We start from the raw sequence: 15,349 nt of genomic DNA, 5'->3' as shown, positions 1-15,349 counted from the left end.
GTCCTTCAACGCCTCAAAACACAGTTTCTCCACCTATCCACTCGACACAATCTTCAAACAACTATCCCTATTCTTTGACAACACCCAGCTATCACCTTCCTCAACACTAAACATCCTCGGTCTATCCTTAACTCAAAATCTCAACTGGAAACTTCATATCTCATCTCTTACTAAATCAGCTTCCTCGAGGCTGGGCGTTCTGTACCGTCTCCGCCAGTTCTTCTCCCTGCACAGTTGCTGTCCATATACAGGGGCCTTGTCCGCCCTCGTATGGAGTATGCATCTCATGTGTGGGGGCTCCCTCACAGCTCTTCTGGACAGAGTGGAGGCTAAGGCTCTTCGTCTCATCAGCTCTCCTCCTCATACTGATAGTCTTCTACCTCTTAAATTCCGCTGCAATGTTGCCTCTCTTTCTATCTTCTATCGATATTTCCGCTGACTGCTCTTCTGAACTTGCTAACTGCATGCCTCCCCCCTCCCACTGCACTCGACTTTCTACTCATGCTAATCCTATACTGTCCAAACCCCTTATGCAAGAGTTAACCAGCATCTTCACTCATTCATCCATCACGCTGGTAAACTCTGGAAAAAACTTCCTTCATCTGTATTTCCTCCTGCATCTGACTTGAACTCTTTCAAGAGGAGAGTATCAAGGCACCTCTCCTCCGTATTTGATCTTCCTTTACCACCTCTTTTGTTTCTTTTTAGAACAGTAGTAGCGGCTTTTTTTATTATTGTTTTCTTTTTTGTGTGCCCTTGAGCTACCTCCTTTGTTGTAAAAAAAATATATATATATATATATATATATATATATATATATATATATATATATATATATATATATATATATATATATATATATATATATATATATATATATATATATATATATATATATATATATATATATATATATATATATATATATATATATATATATATATATATATATATATATATATATATATATATATATATATATATATATATATATATATATATATATATATATATATATATATATATATATATATATATATATATATATATATATATATATATATATATATATATATATATATATATATATATATATATATATATATATATATATATATATATATATATATATATATATATATATATATATATATATATATATATATATATATATATATATATATATATATATATATATATATATATATATATATATATATATATATATATATATATATATATATATATATATATATATATATATATATATATATATATATATATATATATATATATATATATATATATATATATATATATATATATATATATATATATATATATATATATATATATATATATATATATATATATATATATATATATATATATATATATATATATATATATATATATATATATATATATATATATATATATATATATATATATATATATATATATATATAAAATCATGGAGACTCATATAAGACTAACATACATCGTGAGAACTCATAAGTCCTAAATGCATGATGAACACTCATAAAATCTGCATGCATCATGGCGATTCAAGTTCCTAATATTTCCTGTATACATCTTGGACACTGATGTAAGATCGATGTAACTTGTGTATATTGCAAACAGTTAAAGCAACACTTCCCTTTTGGGAGAAATAGTGGTGGCAAAGATAAATTCTTTAGAAATCGTCTATTCCGAACACTCAATACCAAGTAAACGACTTTCCATACCATCAATGAAATCATTTGTGGTAAAAAAATTTGAGCATACAACATTTTGGGTTATTTCGACGACACACATTTATGCACACTTTTTTTCAGTATTTCGTTGGGGACATACCCCAAGGGAGGAAGGCGGTGCGTGCTGCGCAACCACCCAGACGGTAGAGAGATGCCCAATCCTTCAAGTGGAGGCCCAACAACGGGGCTGGGGTGACGGAGAGAGCCCAACCTTTCCACTCCCAATGTCACCGGTTAGAAGTCGAACCTTTACACTCCAGCATCTCGCCGCCACGCAAGGCAGAGACACTAACCCCTGGGCCACGGGAGCTCCCCATTTATCCACACTTTTAAATCGCTCGTCTCTTGGAAAGCGGACTCATCTTAATGTGTTTCTATCCCACTACACATTGTTTATTGCTACAGTCAGATAATGCACACTGAGTTGGCATATGATAATTAGCAATAGTTGCTACAACCCCTCGACATGCATTATGCAGTAGAATAAAAGACTGAACTAGATTGGGAATGGATTTGCTCCACTCCCTATATTGGAAGCGTCCTAGCGCCCTGTCCCGATAAAGATATACGAAAATCAAATTTAAATGAAATAACGCATAATCATTTTCTTGAACTTATTCTCCTTCAGCTCTTTAGTACTCAGTTATTTTTCGTTGCATCAATTTTTTAAGCATGCTATTCTGATTTTGATGGTGTACGTCCTGAAGTAAAAACATAAAGACGGTCAAAATTGCCTCCGAACATAAGCTGTGCTGTGACGGCTTTCATTTGCCTCGGCACTGGTTTACTCAGACTCGCCTCTCTTGCACAGTCAAGACAGCTGTCAGGACGCAGAGTACCTCTTTTGAAGGGACGCACGGATAGACACTCCGTCGTCATAGCACAGCTTATGTTCAGAGGAAATTTTGACCCTCTATTTTTTTTACCTTGTGACGTACCCTACACCATCAAAATCAGAACAGCATGGAGATTTGGGATATGTGCTTGAGAAAGTGATGTGACATAAAATAGGTGAATACTAATTAGGGAGTTGAAGGGAAATAAGTGCAAGAAAATGTTTGTGATACTTAATTTGACTCTGCTTTTTGTATATTTGTTTTTACATTATTGTTACAAATTTATGCTCGTTTAATGTAGAATTTTCTTGGGAAGATGATGGTGGTCTCAGTTTTTCTTAATAATGAATGGTGGGGTCAGGAAACTGGGTGGGAGTGAGGTGTGTGAAGTCGTCGGTTTTGGAGGAACTGGGCACATCCACAGCCAACGGCCCAGCATCACTTGCAGGGCCTTGGTTCGCAGTCTAGTATGTAAATCTGTGGAAACAACAGGGAAAGGGTTAAAAATAGGCTACGCCTGCAAGCAGATGAGTTACATGCGAAAGGATTCAGGACTGCGCATGCGTGAGGAAGCCACATCTCGTGATTGGTGGAGCGTTGCCCCTTCTGCTGGCAAATATAAACAAATGATCTTGTAAATTTCACTAACCTAACTTTACCTAACGTAATCTACTTAACGGGGGCCTTCAACCCCCTAACTAATTAAACTAGCCCAACCTAACTTAACGTACGTAATGGGGGACTTCACCCCCTCGACCCCCGTAACGAAGCCCCCCTCGCCCCCTCTAACTATATACTAATTCCCAACCTAACTTAACTTAACCTACTTAATGGGCACCTTGAGGAAGGTGCCAGCAACAGGAGAGGAGCAGTGTAACGCTCCACAAATCACGAGACGTGGCTTCCTCGCACATGCGCAGTCCTGAATCCTTTCACACGTAACTCACTTGCTTAATAATAAGCCCCAGTCACACATTCACGACAATGCTGACTGACAGAGATGAAATGGGTTAATTTGAGTTTAAGTTATCAATTTTATCCTCTAATCTTTATATTTGCTCCTGTAACTCAGGATTTTTCTCCTTGAGAAAATGGGATGACAGGTTCAATTAATTTCTTAAGAGGAGATGAGACACCGGCAGAATAGTTTCTTATCAAAACCAATCCCATCTTGGTAGGCAAGTGCACAGATTTGGTAGCACAGCAGAACTCTCAGATCTTAAAGAGGAAGGCAGGAGGTATGGGAGGGTTTGTGTGATGAAAAGACAATGTGAAGCAGAGTCTGTTAAACTTGAATTATTTATTAAACACTAGGTAAGTGTCATATTCACAGGGAAGAATGACTGGAATATGAATTAATGTCAGACAAATACAGTAGGCGAAAATGAAATGTACAGGAGAATATACTTAGAACAAACTAAATTCCAAACAACTAAAGTACAATGACAAAGATTACACAGTTTGACTCCTAAAAACAATATTAAATAACTTCAAATGGAAGCAATACATTCCTGTGATACAATTCACTATTAATAGGTTTAGGGGAAAAACAGTGCTCATATACAATACCCCAAAATTCGAATAACTTGAAATCCCAACACTTTTTTTGAGAAAGCTTTGGCCCATAACTCCAATTTTTCTTGGAACTCAAACGCAGCCAATGGCACCACTACTACCATATAGAATGTATATTAACTCTTATGTTTTAGCTGGAAGAAATATTCGCTAGTAATCTTTGAACATTTTCTTATAATTAAAATGTAAAATTAACAATTCTGTTGCACTTGTGACATTATTAAAACACCATTTATTTATATACTTGAGTCTTGCACTAGTGTTCAAATTTAAAGAACCCAAAACACGTTCACGTGATAACCATTCGGGAACGCAGCGTGCGTCGCTTTGTTTACCGTTCAGTTCATTTTGTGCTCTCATTCATTAAGCATCCCCACGTAATTTATTGTGTTCTCGATATTGTTTTTTGTGCTTTGGTTTCAGTAACATCCCTGTGCATTTACCATGGTGCCCAAGAAGGGTGTTGAGGCTTATAAGCCTAAGATTTCCTTATTGCATTTATATTTACTTTTTTTACTATTTACCTATTGGTATTATTTTTTTATTGTTTTATGCAGCAATTACAACATTTACTTGTGTTTTTCTGGCTTAAATTATCAGTTTTGGGAGATGACATGGGTATTTTGAGGGTCTGGGAAAGGATTAATTCACTTTCCATTGTTTCCTATAAGAAAGATTGCTTTGGAACTCAAAATTTTTAGAACTCGAAGTCTCCAGGAATGAATTAAGTTTGAGTTCTGAGGTCTGACTATATATGATCACACATTACAAGTCTACTGAAGAACAAAGTCCTTTCCTAATGTACATACTCCACTTGTCTGGTGCAAGATCAAAAATGGTTTAATATTTGAGTCCTCTACATTCCTCTATACACCTGTACTGGGTATATTCCCCTTACTAGACGGAAAGTACTGGGTATATTCCCCTTACTAGACGGAAAGTACTGGGTATATTCCCCTTACTAGATGGGAGGTACTGGGTATATTCCCCTTACTAGACGGAAAGTACTGGGTATATTCCCCTTACTAGACGGAAAGTACTGGGTATATTCCCCTTACTAGATGGGAGGTACTGGGTATATTCCCCTTATTAGATGGGAGGTACTGGGTATATTCCCCTTACTAGACGGAAAGTACTGGGTATATTCCCCTTACTAGATGGGAGGTACTGGGTATATTCCCCTTATTAGATGGGAGGTACTGGGTATATTCCCCTTATTAGATGGGAGGTACTGGGTATATTCCCCTTATTAGATGGGAGGTACTGGGTATATTCCCCTTATTAGATGGGAGGTACTGGGTATATTCCCCTTATTAGATGGGAGGTACTGGGTATATTCCCCTTACTAAACGGGAGGTACAGTTGAAAATTTCCCTCCCACCACCAAAATCATGAGCTCAGTTTTTAGGCAGGAGTGATGCTCTCATGTAAAGTAAAAATAATTTAAGTTATAGTAACAATAACTGTGTGACATGCTTTTTTTCTTGTACCATGAAGCATGGGTATACTCATGGGCGAAGATACTAAATTTCATTAATGGTCAGTTCAATCAATGGTTTGTTGCACAGATTGAGACCAAAGAAACTCAGAACATCTTATTGTCCCTACTATTTGTAGTAGACATAACCTACATAAGCTCTTTGCATTATGCTTATAGGAGTACAAACTGCAACTGAAATATTCCCATGAGTTCTGGAGGAATGCAAGGTGGTTCTCAGTGGCCCACTAAATATTTTTAAAATGTCAATAAATTCTGGTTGTGTGCTCAGCCTATGGAAAGCAGCTAATGTGACCGATTATCAAAAGGGGGACAGGTCACCTAGTTCTAACTATCGCCCAATTAGCTTAACATCAATTGTAGGCAAGATGCTGGAGTCATTAATAGCCAGGAGCATTTGGGGCCATCAAGAGAAACAGACTAATTCATGATTTGCAGTGTGGGTTCATGAAGGGTAGGTCATGCATTACCAGTCTCTTGTCTTTTTATAATAAAGTAATTGAGGCAGAAGATAGGGATGAAAACTATGATGTAATATATCTTGATTTTAGTAAAGCAATCAACAAAGTTACTCACCACCAACTGTTGCTTATTATAGGCTCACAAAGTAGACAGAAAAGTTTTGAACTGTATCAGGGTGTGACTTAGCAATAGTAAGTGAAGAGTGCATATTAAAGGTAAAAGATCTGACTGGGGCTAAGTTACGAGTGGGGTTCTACAGGGGTTAGTATTGGGTCCACTGCTGTTTATCATTTACATTATATACAAGAATTAACACTTTTGTGCATGTGGATGTGACATACGCGTCAGTATAATTGTCCAGTCAAAAATCACGGCGTATGATTGATGCGACTATTGCGTCACTGATACAAAAATATTCACCAAAAATTATGTAATTCTCATTGACGCGTGATACTTGGTCTGTAGACAGGCTAGTGCATGTCGGCTCGAGGTAAGCTGATGGACACTTCTTGCCGGGAAATTTTCCTGGGTGACTGGTGGAAATCTCTTCAGTTGACTCTCCAGCGGTTGCGGACGGGTTTGTGTGTGGCGGGGGGGCAGGGTTACCAAAGATTTTTTTCTTTCAAGCCTAACTCATCAACTATACGTCATATAAGAAATCTGAAACTACCATTGTATAAGTAATGATCTGTTCTTTAAGATAACTATAACAGTTATGGAGATAAAAGGAAAAAAGTGAACATTTTTTTTAAAAATCTATTTTTTTCGTTTTTTCAAATTTATGACCGTTATAATTGGTGTATCAAAATTCTGTTTGTTGCGCTAATTAGCTCATAAATGTTCGCTTCTTTTGTTATAGAGCACAATGTTATATTTTTACTCCTTCTGTGTGAAAATGGGAGTTTTTTTATTTCAGAAATCGGTTCGTGTCACTTCAACTCATGATATCTCGGTAAAATATAAAACAAACATTATTTTTTTCTTTCCATATGAAAGAGCTTACAATTTACAGTGGAATGTATGTAGCTTCATAAAAGTGAACTGAGCAAAAGATTCGATGATCGAGTTTTGAAAAAAAATTATACTGCTCGGTCAGGGTACCAAAATCAGGCCTCCCAATAGCCAGTTAAGTGTGCGTTTTGGACTAGAAAATCAGATGGGAGGGTGTGCGCGAAAGTGTTAATAGTGATCCAAATAAGTTTGTGGATGATACAAAGGTTAGCAGAGTAATTGAATCGGATCAGGACACTGTTAATAGTGATCCAAATAAGTTTGTGGATGATACAAAGGTCGGCAGAGTAATTGAATCGGATCAGGACACTGGTATTTTCCAGGATGAACTAAAGGCTAAGGGTGCGATGAGACTTGATCGAAGTTTATAAATGGATGAAGGGATTTAATAAGAAGAATATAAATAGGGTTCTGATGGAAAGAGTACTGGGTAGGAAACGCAGTAACTGGACATTCAGACCTTAAGGGAAGGCGACGCCTTAAAAAAATGATATTTTTCGACTCAGAAGTTGAAATTGAGTTATTAACATCATGGTCCCCCTTAATATGTCTGGCGTCTTCTGTGAAAACCGCAAGTTGATACCATTATTCCTTATATTTTTAAATCGCCTTTGTTTACCCTTATTAATGGGGTTTAAATGACCTGCACACCATGTGCTCGGTCACCTGGCTTAGAAACTCATCATTTTGAAGCATTTTTTTTACTTTTTTTTCTTATTTAAAAAAAGATGTGGAGCTTCAGTCGGCAACATCACTTATGAGCTGTGAGTGACTCGGAGTAAACCTCCTCAGTCACTTGGTGTCCAGTAAGACGTCAGAGTGAGTGTGTCTGCGCTCCAACACTACTTCAGTTTCTTTTGTATTCTTTGCAGTTTCTTTTGTATTCTTCTTTGCTTTAGCAAGTTTGGAAGGATGCCTCGTTATGATAAAGAAAAGCGTGCACGGATAGATGCGGCAAGGAAGATGAGGGAAAAGAAAGAAAAGCAAGAGGAGTTGCATTGTTGTGATAAGTCACCACCACCACGCACACTCTCAGCTCACCGCCCAGCCTCATCTCACACTTCTCCTCCGCCTCTTCCCTCTACCTCTCAACAATCACCTCCACCACCACAACTCATTGCCGAGTCCCATCAAGCCACGAAGATGGATCTACGAATCGAATTATTCCACCTCAGTTTTCCAATCCCCTATGAAGATGACGAGAAATATATAATCTCTCGCTCTCAACTAGAAACACTTGCATCCAAGATATGCAGCAAATGTTTAGGGGAGCAGAAATTTGAGGCAGAAAATAATAATTTTGACTGCACCATCACCATCACTTGTCTCCAGTGTGGGGAGGTGTCAGCAATAACACCACGTCGCACAATGGATGATGCTGGACGTGAGACAGTTCACAGATCTCAACTGCAAGCTCGTTTATGAGGCTCTAATTAATGACCTTGGTTGTGCTGGATTGAATCAAATTGCTCAAGCACAAAGCATACCTCCCATGTCATCTGGGAAATTCAACAGATACGCCAACTTCCTCTATATAAAAATGTGGAAACACTACGAGGATGCTCAGAAGAAAGCAGTTGATGGAATTTTCCGTCACTATGCCTCTGTTGATATGCTTCTGAATCCTGTGCCAAAGCAACTGGACATCACTGGGAGCTTTGATGGTACATGGAGGAAGAGAGGACATACTTCCCACATTGGTGTTGGATTTGTGATAGAACAGGAGACTGGAGTGATTGTTGACTTTGAAATCCTATGTAACTATTGTTCCATCTGTTCCACTAAACAGAAGCAGCACCTCACAGGAAGCATGGGATTCATGGTTTCAGGGCCACAAAGAAAAGTGCTTCAAAAACTTTGATGGGACATCAGCAGCAATGGAAGCAAAAGCAGCAGTGAAACTATGGACCCGATCTACAGACTATAATCTTCGTTATGTCAGCTTCATCAGTGACGGAGACTCGAGTGCATACAATGCTGTGTGCACTAAACAACGGCAATGGACCATATGATGTGCCTGTTCAGAAAGAAGAGTGTATCAATCATGTGGCAAAAAGACTTGGCACTCGACTGAGGAAACTCAAACAGGAGGACTTCACAATCATCACAACAAAATCAGGGAGGAAGATGAAGCGCAGTGTTCTGGGAGGTGCCAAGAAGCTGACAGACAGTGTCATACAGTCTTTGCAAAGATATTACAAGCAGGCTATCAATGACAACGTGAACAAGTCTGTCACCTCAGTGCGTGATGCAATCATGGCATCTTTCTACCATGCTTGTTCATCAGACAAGGATACACATTTACATGATATGTGCCCCAACGATAGTGACTCTTGGTGTTTCTATAAAAGGGCACTTGCTCAGGGTGAAATACCTCGTAGTCACTCTGTAAAACCACCCTACCTAAGCAACATACCTTCTGATAAGCAAGAGGACATCAGGAAGATCTAATGCGATCTAATCAGGACAGAGCTCCTTGAAAGGTGTATGAAAGGCAGAACCCAGAACCTGAATGAAAGTCTGCATTCTAAGCTATGGGCTAAATGCAGCAAAACTAAGTATAGTGGGACCAAAAGAGTCAAGTTTGTTGCCTCTGTGACCGTATTAGATCACAACTTTGGCTACTTGAATCCAAGTCTACTAACTCATCTTGGGTTTGGTGCCTCTCAAAACACTCTCGCTGGGTTAGGCATTCAAGAAAGCAGAACAACTCCTGTACAGAAGAGGACCAAAAAGAAGCCCCATTCAAGAGAAGGAAGTGAAGACTACCAGCCAGGCAGCTTCTAATAATCCTGGCGACAAAGAGGAGAGTGGCGCCCCCTGATACCCTTACCTGCGAGTGAGTAATATCCTGTCATACAGGAGGGGACCAGGTGCCAATTAGCCCTGGATATGATAATAAACTATGGTTTCCTTTTGGTTTTATCATTTTTATCCTAATGCATGTAAAATTTTACCAGAAAAACCCAACATATGGAATTATACACACTTCCCAGAAGAAAACGGCTCGTATCTCTGCACTATTCAACTTCTTTCAACAGAAGACCCTCTCAACAGGAATTACATGAGTCCAAACTGGAGGCTGCAGAACGCTTAACCTCAGACCTTACTATCATTTCCGATTGGGGTAAAAGGAACCTTGTGTCCTTCAATGCCTCAAAAACCGAGTTTCTCCACCTATCAACTCAACACAATCTTCCAAACACCTATCCCCTATTCTTCAACAACACTCAGCTGTCACCATCTTCAACACTAAACATCCTCGGTCTATCCTTAACTCAAAATCTCAACTGGAAACTTCACATCTCCTCTCTCGCTAAATCAGCTTCCTCGAGGTTGGGCGTTCTGTATCATCTCCGCCAGTTCTCCCCCGCACAGTTGCTATCCATATACAGGGGCCTTGTCCGCCCTCGTATGGAGTATGCCTCTCACGTGGGGGGGCTCCACTCACACAGCTCTCTTGGACAGACTGGAATCTAATGGCCGTACCATTAGGCAGCTTCTAAACCTTCCTCATCCTCTTCCCTTAAACAGTGTCCCCTTTCTGCCGGATACTATGAGGTGATCTCGGTCCCTTCCTCCGCTAGAGCTTCTTCCGAGTTGGGATGGTAGCCTCTGTAAACATTTCTACAAGGAAATATTGATAATTGAAGCATTTTACAGATATTAGTGTAATCATACATATTTTTCAATGTATAATCACGAAGAGAATGGTTGATTGAAAGGCAAATATAGGTATAATTGGGAACATAGCGTGAGTGATAGGGTTGGCATCCCTGCGCGGCCCGTGTTTCCACGAGGCCTACTAGACGGGAGGCCTTGGGGATGGGGAGTGACGTCAGCACCCCTTGGTTTCCACCTCTCTCCACGCACACAGCCAGGGAGTCCACATGTGCCCAGCGTTATCACTTCTCTGCCCCTCGCTACCATCCCGTCAAGCAAGGAGCCGTTAGAAAAGTGCTCGAGCCCCATCGGAGCTATAGGAAAAGACTACCAAGCTCCTTGAGCTGACCAAGGAGGCGTGTTGACACGGCAACTTGGCAAGGGTTAAAAATCATGATACAACCCTAAAGTCTTAAACAAAATTTTAAATCATTTATTTAAAAAACTTTTGCAGATTCATATTAGATCAAATACATTTTATTATAATTCCTGGATCATTTATTACTGTATTGATGAGAGAAATGCAGAATTGACGCATAAGATATGCGAAGGGGCCCACGAAGATGTACCTATCTCGACCCCTTGCCAGACCCCAACAATTTTGCCCGTCAACACCTTTCCTTCGCTTACGGAGAGGGCCCCTCGAAGATTATGGTATGAGAAATTGGCCGAAGAGCTTCTATAGTTGAGGAGGCTGCCTTATGGTACAGCTGTAAGGCTCTTCGTCTCATCAGCTCTCCTCCTCCTACTGATAGTCTTCTACCTCCTAATTTCCGCCGCCACGTTGCCTCTCTTTCTATCTTCTATCGTTATTTTCATGCTGACTGCTCTTCTGAACTTGCTAACTGCGTGCCTCTCCCCCTCCTGCGGCCCCGCTGTACACAACTTTCTACTCATGCTCATCCCTACACTGTCCAAATCCCTTACGCACGAGTTAACCAGCATCTTCACTCTTTCATCCCTCACTTTGGTTAACTCAGGAACAATCTTCCTTCATCTGTATTTTCTTATCAGGACACCTCTCCTCCCGAAATTGACCCCTCTTTCGGCCACATCGTTTGATTCTTTTTAGGAGCAGCGAGTACCAGGCTTTTTTATTATAGTTTCCTTTTTTTATGCCCTTGAGCTGTCTTCTTTGTTATAAAATAAATAAATAAATAAATAAATCCTCAAAACTTAAGTTTTTTACATATCAAGCGTTTCTCCTTTTTTGTCCTACAAGATAATGGAGATGTAAAGGTATTGTTGGAAAGAGGAAAGAATGGGCTATTTTTCCCCAAAGATAGATTGTCAAAATAGGCTCTTCATACTGTGCTAGATTTTTTTTTGTCAAAATAATTGCAAAAAATTGGAAAAAAGTTATTTTCTTATTTTTTTATTTCAAAATGAAAAGCCTAATAATAAATCTATCTTTGAGGAAGTGAAGATACATGTATGTATATAATAGACACTAAGTTTTATAGCAGTTGGTTGAAAAACAAGTGAGGAGAAGAAATTTTATCGGTCACTTTTTTGCTTTTTCAAAATGAAAAATATTTAGTTCTACGAAACTAATGGGCAGATCTCAATGAAAATTCAGATTTGATATTGCAGGTACTAAGGTACATGCACACTAATAAATCATGAGGATCAGACAAATATGAATGTCACCTCTAAGAGTAAAAGGCGTCCCTACCCTTCAAAAAAATAATAATGATTTTTTTTTTTTTTTTTTTTTGCGGCCTATTGCGCCGGTAGGCTTCTTCCCGGTGGGGCCTGATGGTCAGCCCAGCCTGTTCTGGCGCAGGCGAGTGTTTATAGTGGCGCCATCTTGCATTGGCTCATGCTGCCCTCCCGGAGCTCATCTTTAATCCTAGAATCTAGAGTCCGGGTTGATAGGTGGTCTTCTGGACAGCATGTGGGTAGTTTTAAGCCACTCTGCGCCGGCTGAAAAATCCCAGCTTGGCAGCACCGGGCGGGGATTGAACTTGTGTCCTCCCGAACGCGGTGCCGTCACTCTGTCGACTCAGCCACCGCCTCCCCTGAGACCTTAAAAAAAATGTAATGATGTTCCAAGTTGAAAACAAAATTATGATTATGATTTCTTTGGCAAACTTTTAATGCATTTTCTAGGAGCTTGCTTCCTGTCACATTTCTTCCTCCTCACACGCGGCACTTCATTTCCTTCACCACTGTGTGTAAGGGTGTGTCTGTTGAGTGCACGCTCATCAGTAAATCCTTTGCCACAAATTTCACATGTGATTTATTTCATCACTGTGTGTAAGAATGTGCATATTGAGGTGACTCTCCTGACTTAACTGTTTTCCACAAACTTCACATTCATAAATTCTTCCATACTTTCTTTCCCTAGTGTGAGTAATGCTATGTCTGGTGAGACTTCCCTTCTCAAGAAATCTTTTCCCACAAACTTCACATTCATGATTTTTTTCACCAGTGTGTGTAAGGGTGTGCTGCTTCAGGTTATTCTTGCGACTGAATCTTTTCAAACAAACTTCACATTCATAATTTTTTTCACCGCTGTGTGTGACACTGTGTCTGTTGAGGGTGTCTTTCTTAGTAAAGCTTTTTCCACAAATTTCACATTCATAATTTCTTTCATCAGTGTGTGTGTGTGTGTGTCTGTTGAGGTTATTCTTTTTACTGAATTGTTTTCCACAAACTGCACATTCATGATTTCCTTCATCAGTGTGCGTAAGGGTGTGTTTCTTGAGATGACCCTCCCCGTTGAATTTTTTTCCACAAACTTCACATTCATGATTTTTTTCACCAGTGTGAATAAGCATGTGCTTGTTAAGATGAGCCTTCTCAATAAATGTTTTAGCACAAATTTCACATTTGTACTTTCTTTCACCAGTGTGTGTAAGGGTGTGTCTGTCGAGGTGAACCTTTAACATAAATCTTTTTCCACAAAGTTTACATTCATGATTTTTTTCACCAGTGTGAATAAGAATGTGTCTGTTGAGGTTGCTCTTATCAATAAAGCTTTTTCCACAAACTTCACATTCGTGATTTTTTTCACCATTGTGAAGAAGGATGTGTCTGTCAAGGAAAGCCTTCAGCCTGAAAGTTTTGCTGCAAATTTCGCATTCATGATTTTTTTCACCAGTGTGTATGAGTGTGTGTTTTGTTAGGGTACCTTTTTCAGTAAATATTTTCCCACAAAATCCACATTCATGCTTTCTTGGGTCAGTATGAATGATGATGTGTTTGTTGAGAGCACCCCTCTCAGGAAATCTTTTACCACAAGTTTCACATTCGTAATTTCTTTCACCAGTGTGTGTAAGGGTGTGTCTGTTGAGGTGAGCCTTCAGCCTAAACTTTTTTCCACAAAGTTCACATTCATGATTTTTTTCACCAGTGTGAATAGAAACATGTCTGGTGAGGATGCCTTTGTCAATGAATCTTTTTCCACAAACTTCACATTCATAGTTTCTTTCACCAGTGTGTGTAAGGGTGTGTCTGTTGAGGGTATCCTTCATAGTAAACCTTTTTCCACAAACTTCACACTCATACTTTCTTTCTCCGGAGTGTGTAATAATGTGCTTATTGAGATAACCCTTTTTGCTAAACTTTTTGCCACACTCATAACATTCATGACTCATTTCATCAGAAAGTGTGGGTGAATTTGTTGAGGTAACACTACCCAGAATGTCTTTTCCCCCACTCTCAGCACTCATGATTTCTTTCACCAGGGTGTGCAAGGCTGTGTCAAGTGACATTGCTCTCAGTCTCAAATCTTCTGACACTCCTGACACTCTAACTTTCTCTTTCCTTTATGGCCGCAGATGACAGTAGCAAGGTGGTGATAGAGGTGGTGCTTCTGATCACCCCTGAGCTCCACACCAGTAACAGTCTGCTCCTGGCCATTCAGGATGCTGACTGGCTTTCCAGGAACCTGAGGAAAGCTGGAGTGATCAGCAAGCTTCCCCTAATGCCACCCTCAGAGAACAAGCGAGCAGGCGAGGTGAGGGATGAATCAAAGAGTCCTGGAGTCAATGGTAGCAAGGCTGGAGTGAGCGCTGAGCACAGCATCCGCCTCAATCACTCGCTGCAGAACCAGCATTGGTGGTGGTTGTCCCAATTATTCTGGTGCTGTGGTCTTCAGTGTGGCTGACTTCACTTCCTGGTAGGGAAGAAATAAGGAGTTAATGAGATGTTTCTGAATACTTTGCCTAAATCCTCAGAAGGCTTATGGTCCTGATAGAGTTCCCCTTTTTGCCCCCAAAACTATGCTTCTGTGCTGACACCCTGCCTGGTCAAACTCTTTCACTTCTGCCCTTCAACATCTATCTTTCCTTCCTGCTGAAAGCAAATTTACACTCAACCTGTGCAGAAGAAAGGCAACTGTGGTAACACTTCAAACTACCCTCCTAAAGCATTACTTTCCTGTCTTTTAAAGATTTAAAAACCATTTTCTAAGATGAAATACCATTTGATGTCACAACTCAACTGTTAGCAAGACTTTGAATATCCCTGATTTTTTAGCCCCTTAACCCCGGGTGACGACATATGTCGTCATTACGTAAAAAGTCCCTTACCCCGGGTGA

The 15,349-nt window shown here is 39.4% G+C and overlaps 1 protein-coding gene and 1 long non-coding RNA gene across 2 annotated transcripts in view; one reads left to right on the top strand and one right to left on the bottom strand.

Annotated features, from left to right (window-relative positions):
- The first annotated feature begins 1,541 nt into the window (after positions 1-1,541).
- LOC127001134 (uncharacterized) lies at positions 1,542-11,804 on the top strand. Its single transcript, XR_007754746.1, has 3 exons — positions 1,542-5,044; positions 5,269-7,345; positions 7,418-11,804. It is a non-coding gene; the product is annotated as an uncharacterized LOC127001134 (long non-coding RNA).
- A 722-nt stretch (positions 11,805-12,526) lies between these two features.
- Positions 12,527-15,349, bottom strand: part of LOC127001133 (gastrula zinc finger protein XlCGF46.1-like) — a 36,657-nt gene continuing 33,834 nt past the window's right edge. The window contains exon 2 of the mRNA XM_050865319.1: positions 12,527-14,925. Within this exon, the coding sequence (XP_050721276.1) occupies positions 13,034-14,521 (1,488 nt within the window). The 5' untranslated portion in view covers positions 14,522-14,925 and the 3' untranslated portion in view covers positions 12,527-13,033. The remainder of the gene's footprint in view (positions 14,926-15,349) is intronic.

Source organism: Eriocheir sinensis, chromosome 20 (assembly GCF_024679095.1).
Source record: "Eriocheir sinensis breed Jianghai 21 chromosome 20, ASM2467909v1, whole genome shotgun sequence".
NCBI classification, from domain to species: Eukaryota; Metazoa; Arthropoda; class Malacostraca; order Decapoda; family Varunidae; genus Eriocheir; species Eriocheir sinensis.
The sequence above is the reverse complement of the archived record's forward strand: the minus strand, read 5'-3'. Positions and strand labels throughout refer to the sequence as shown.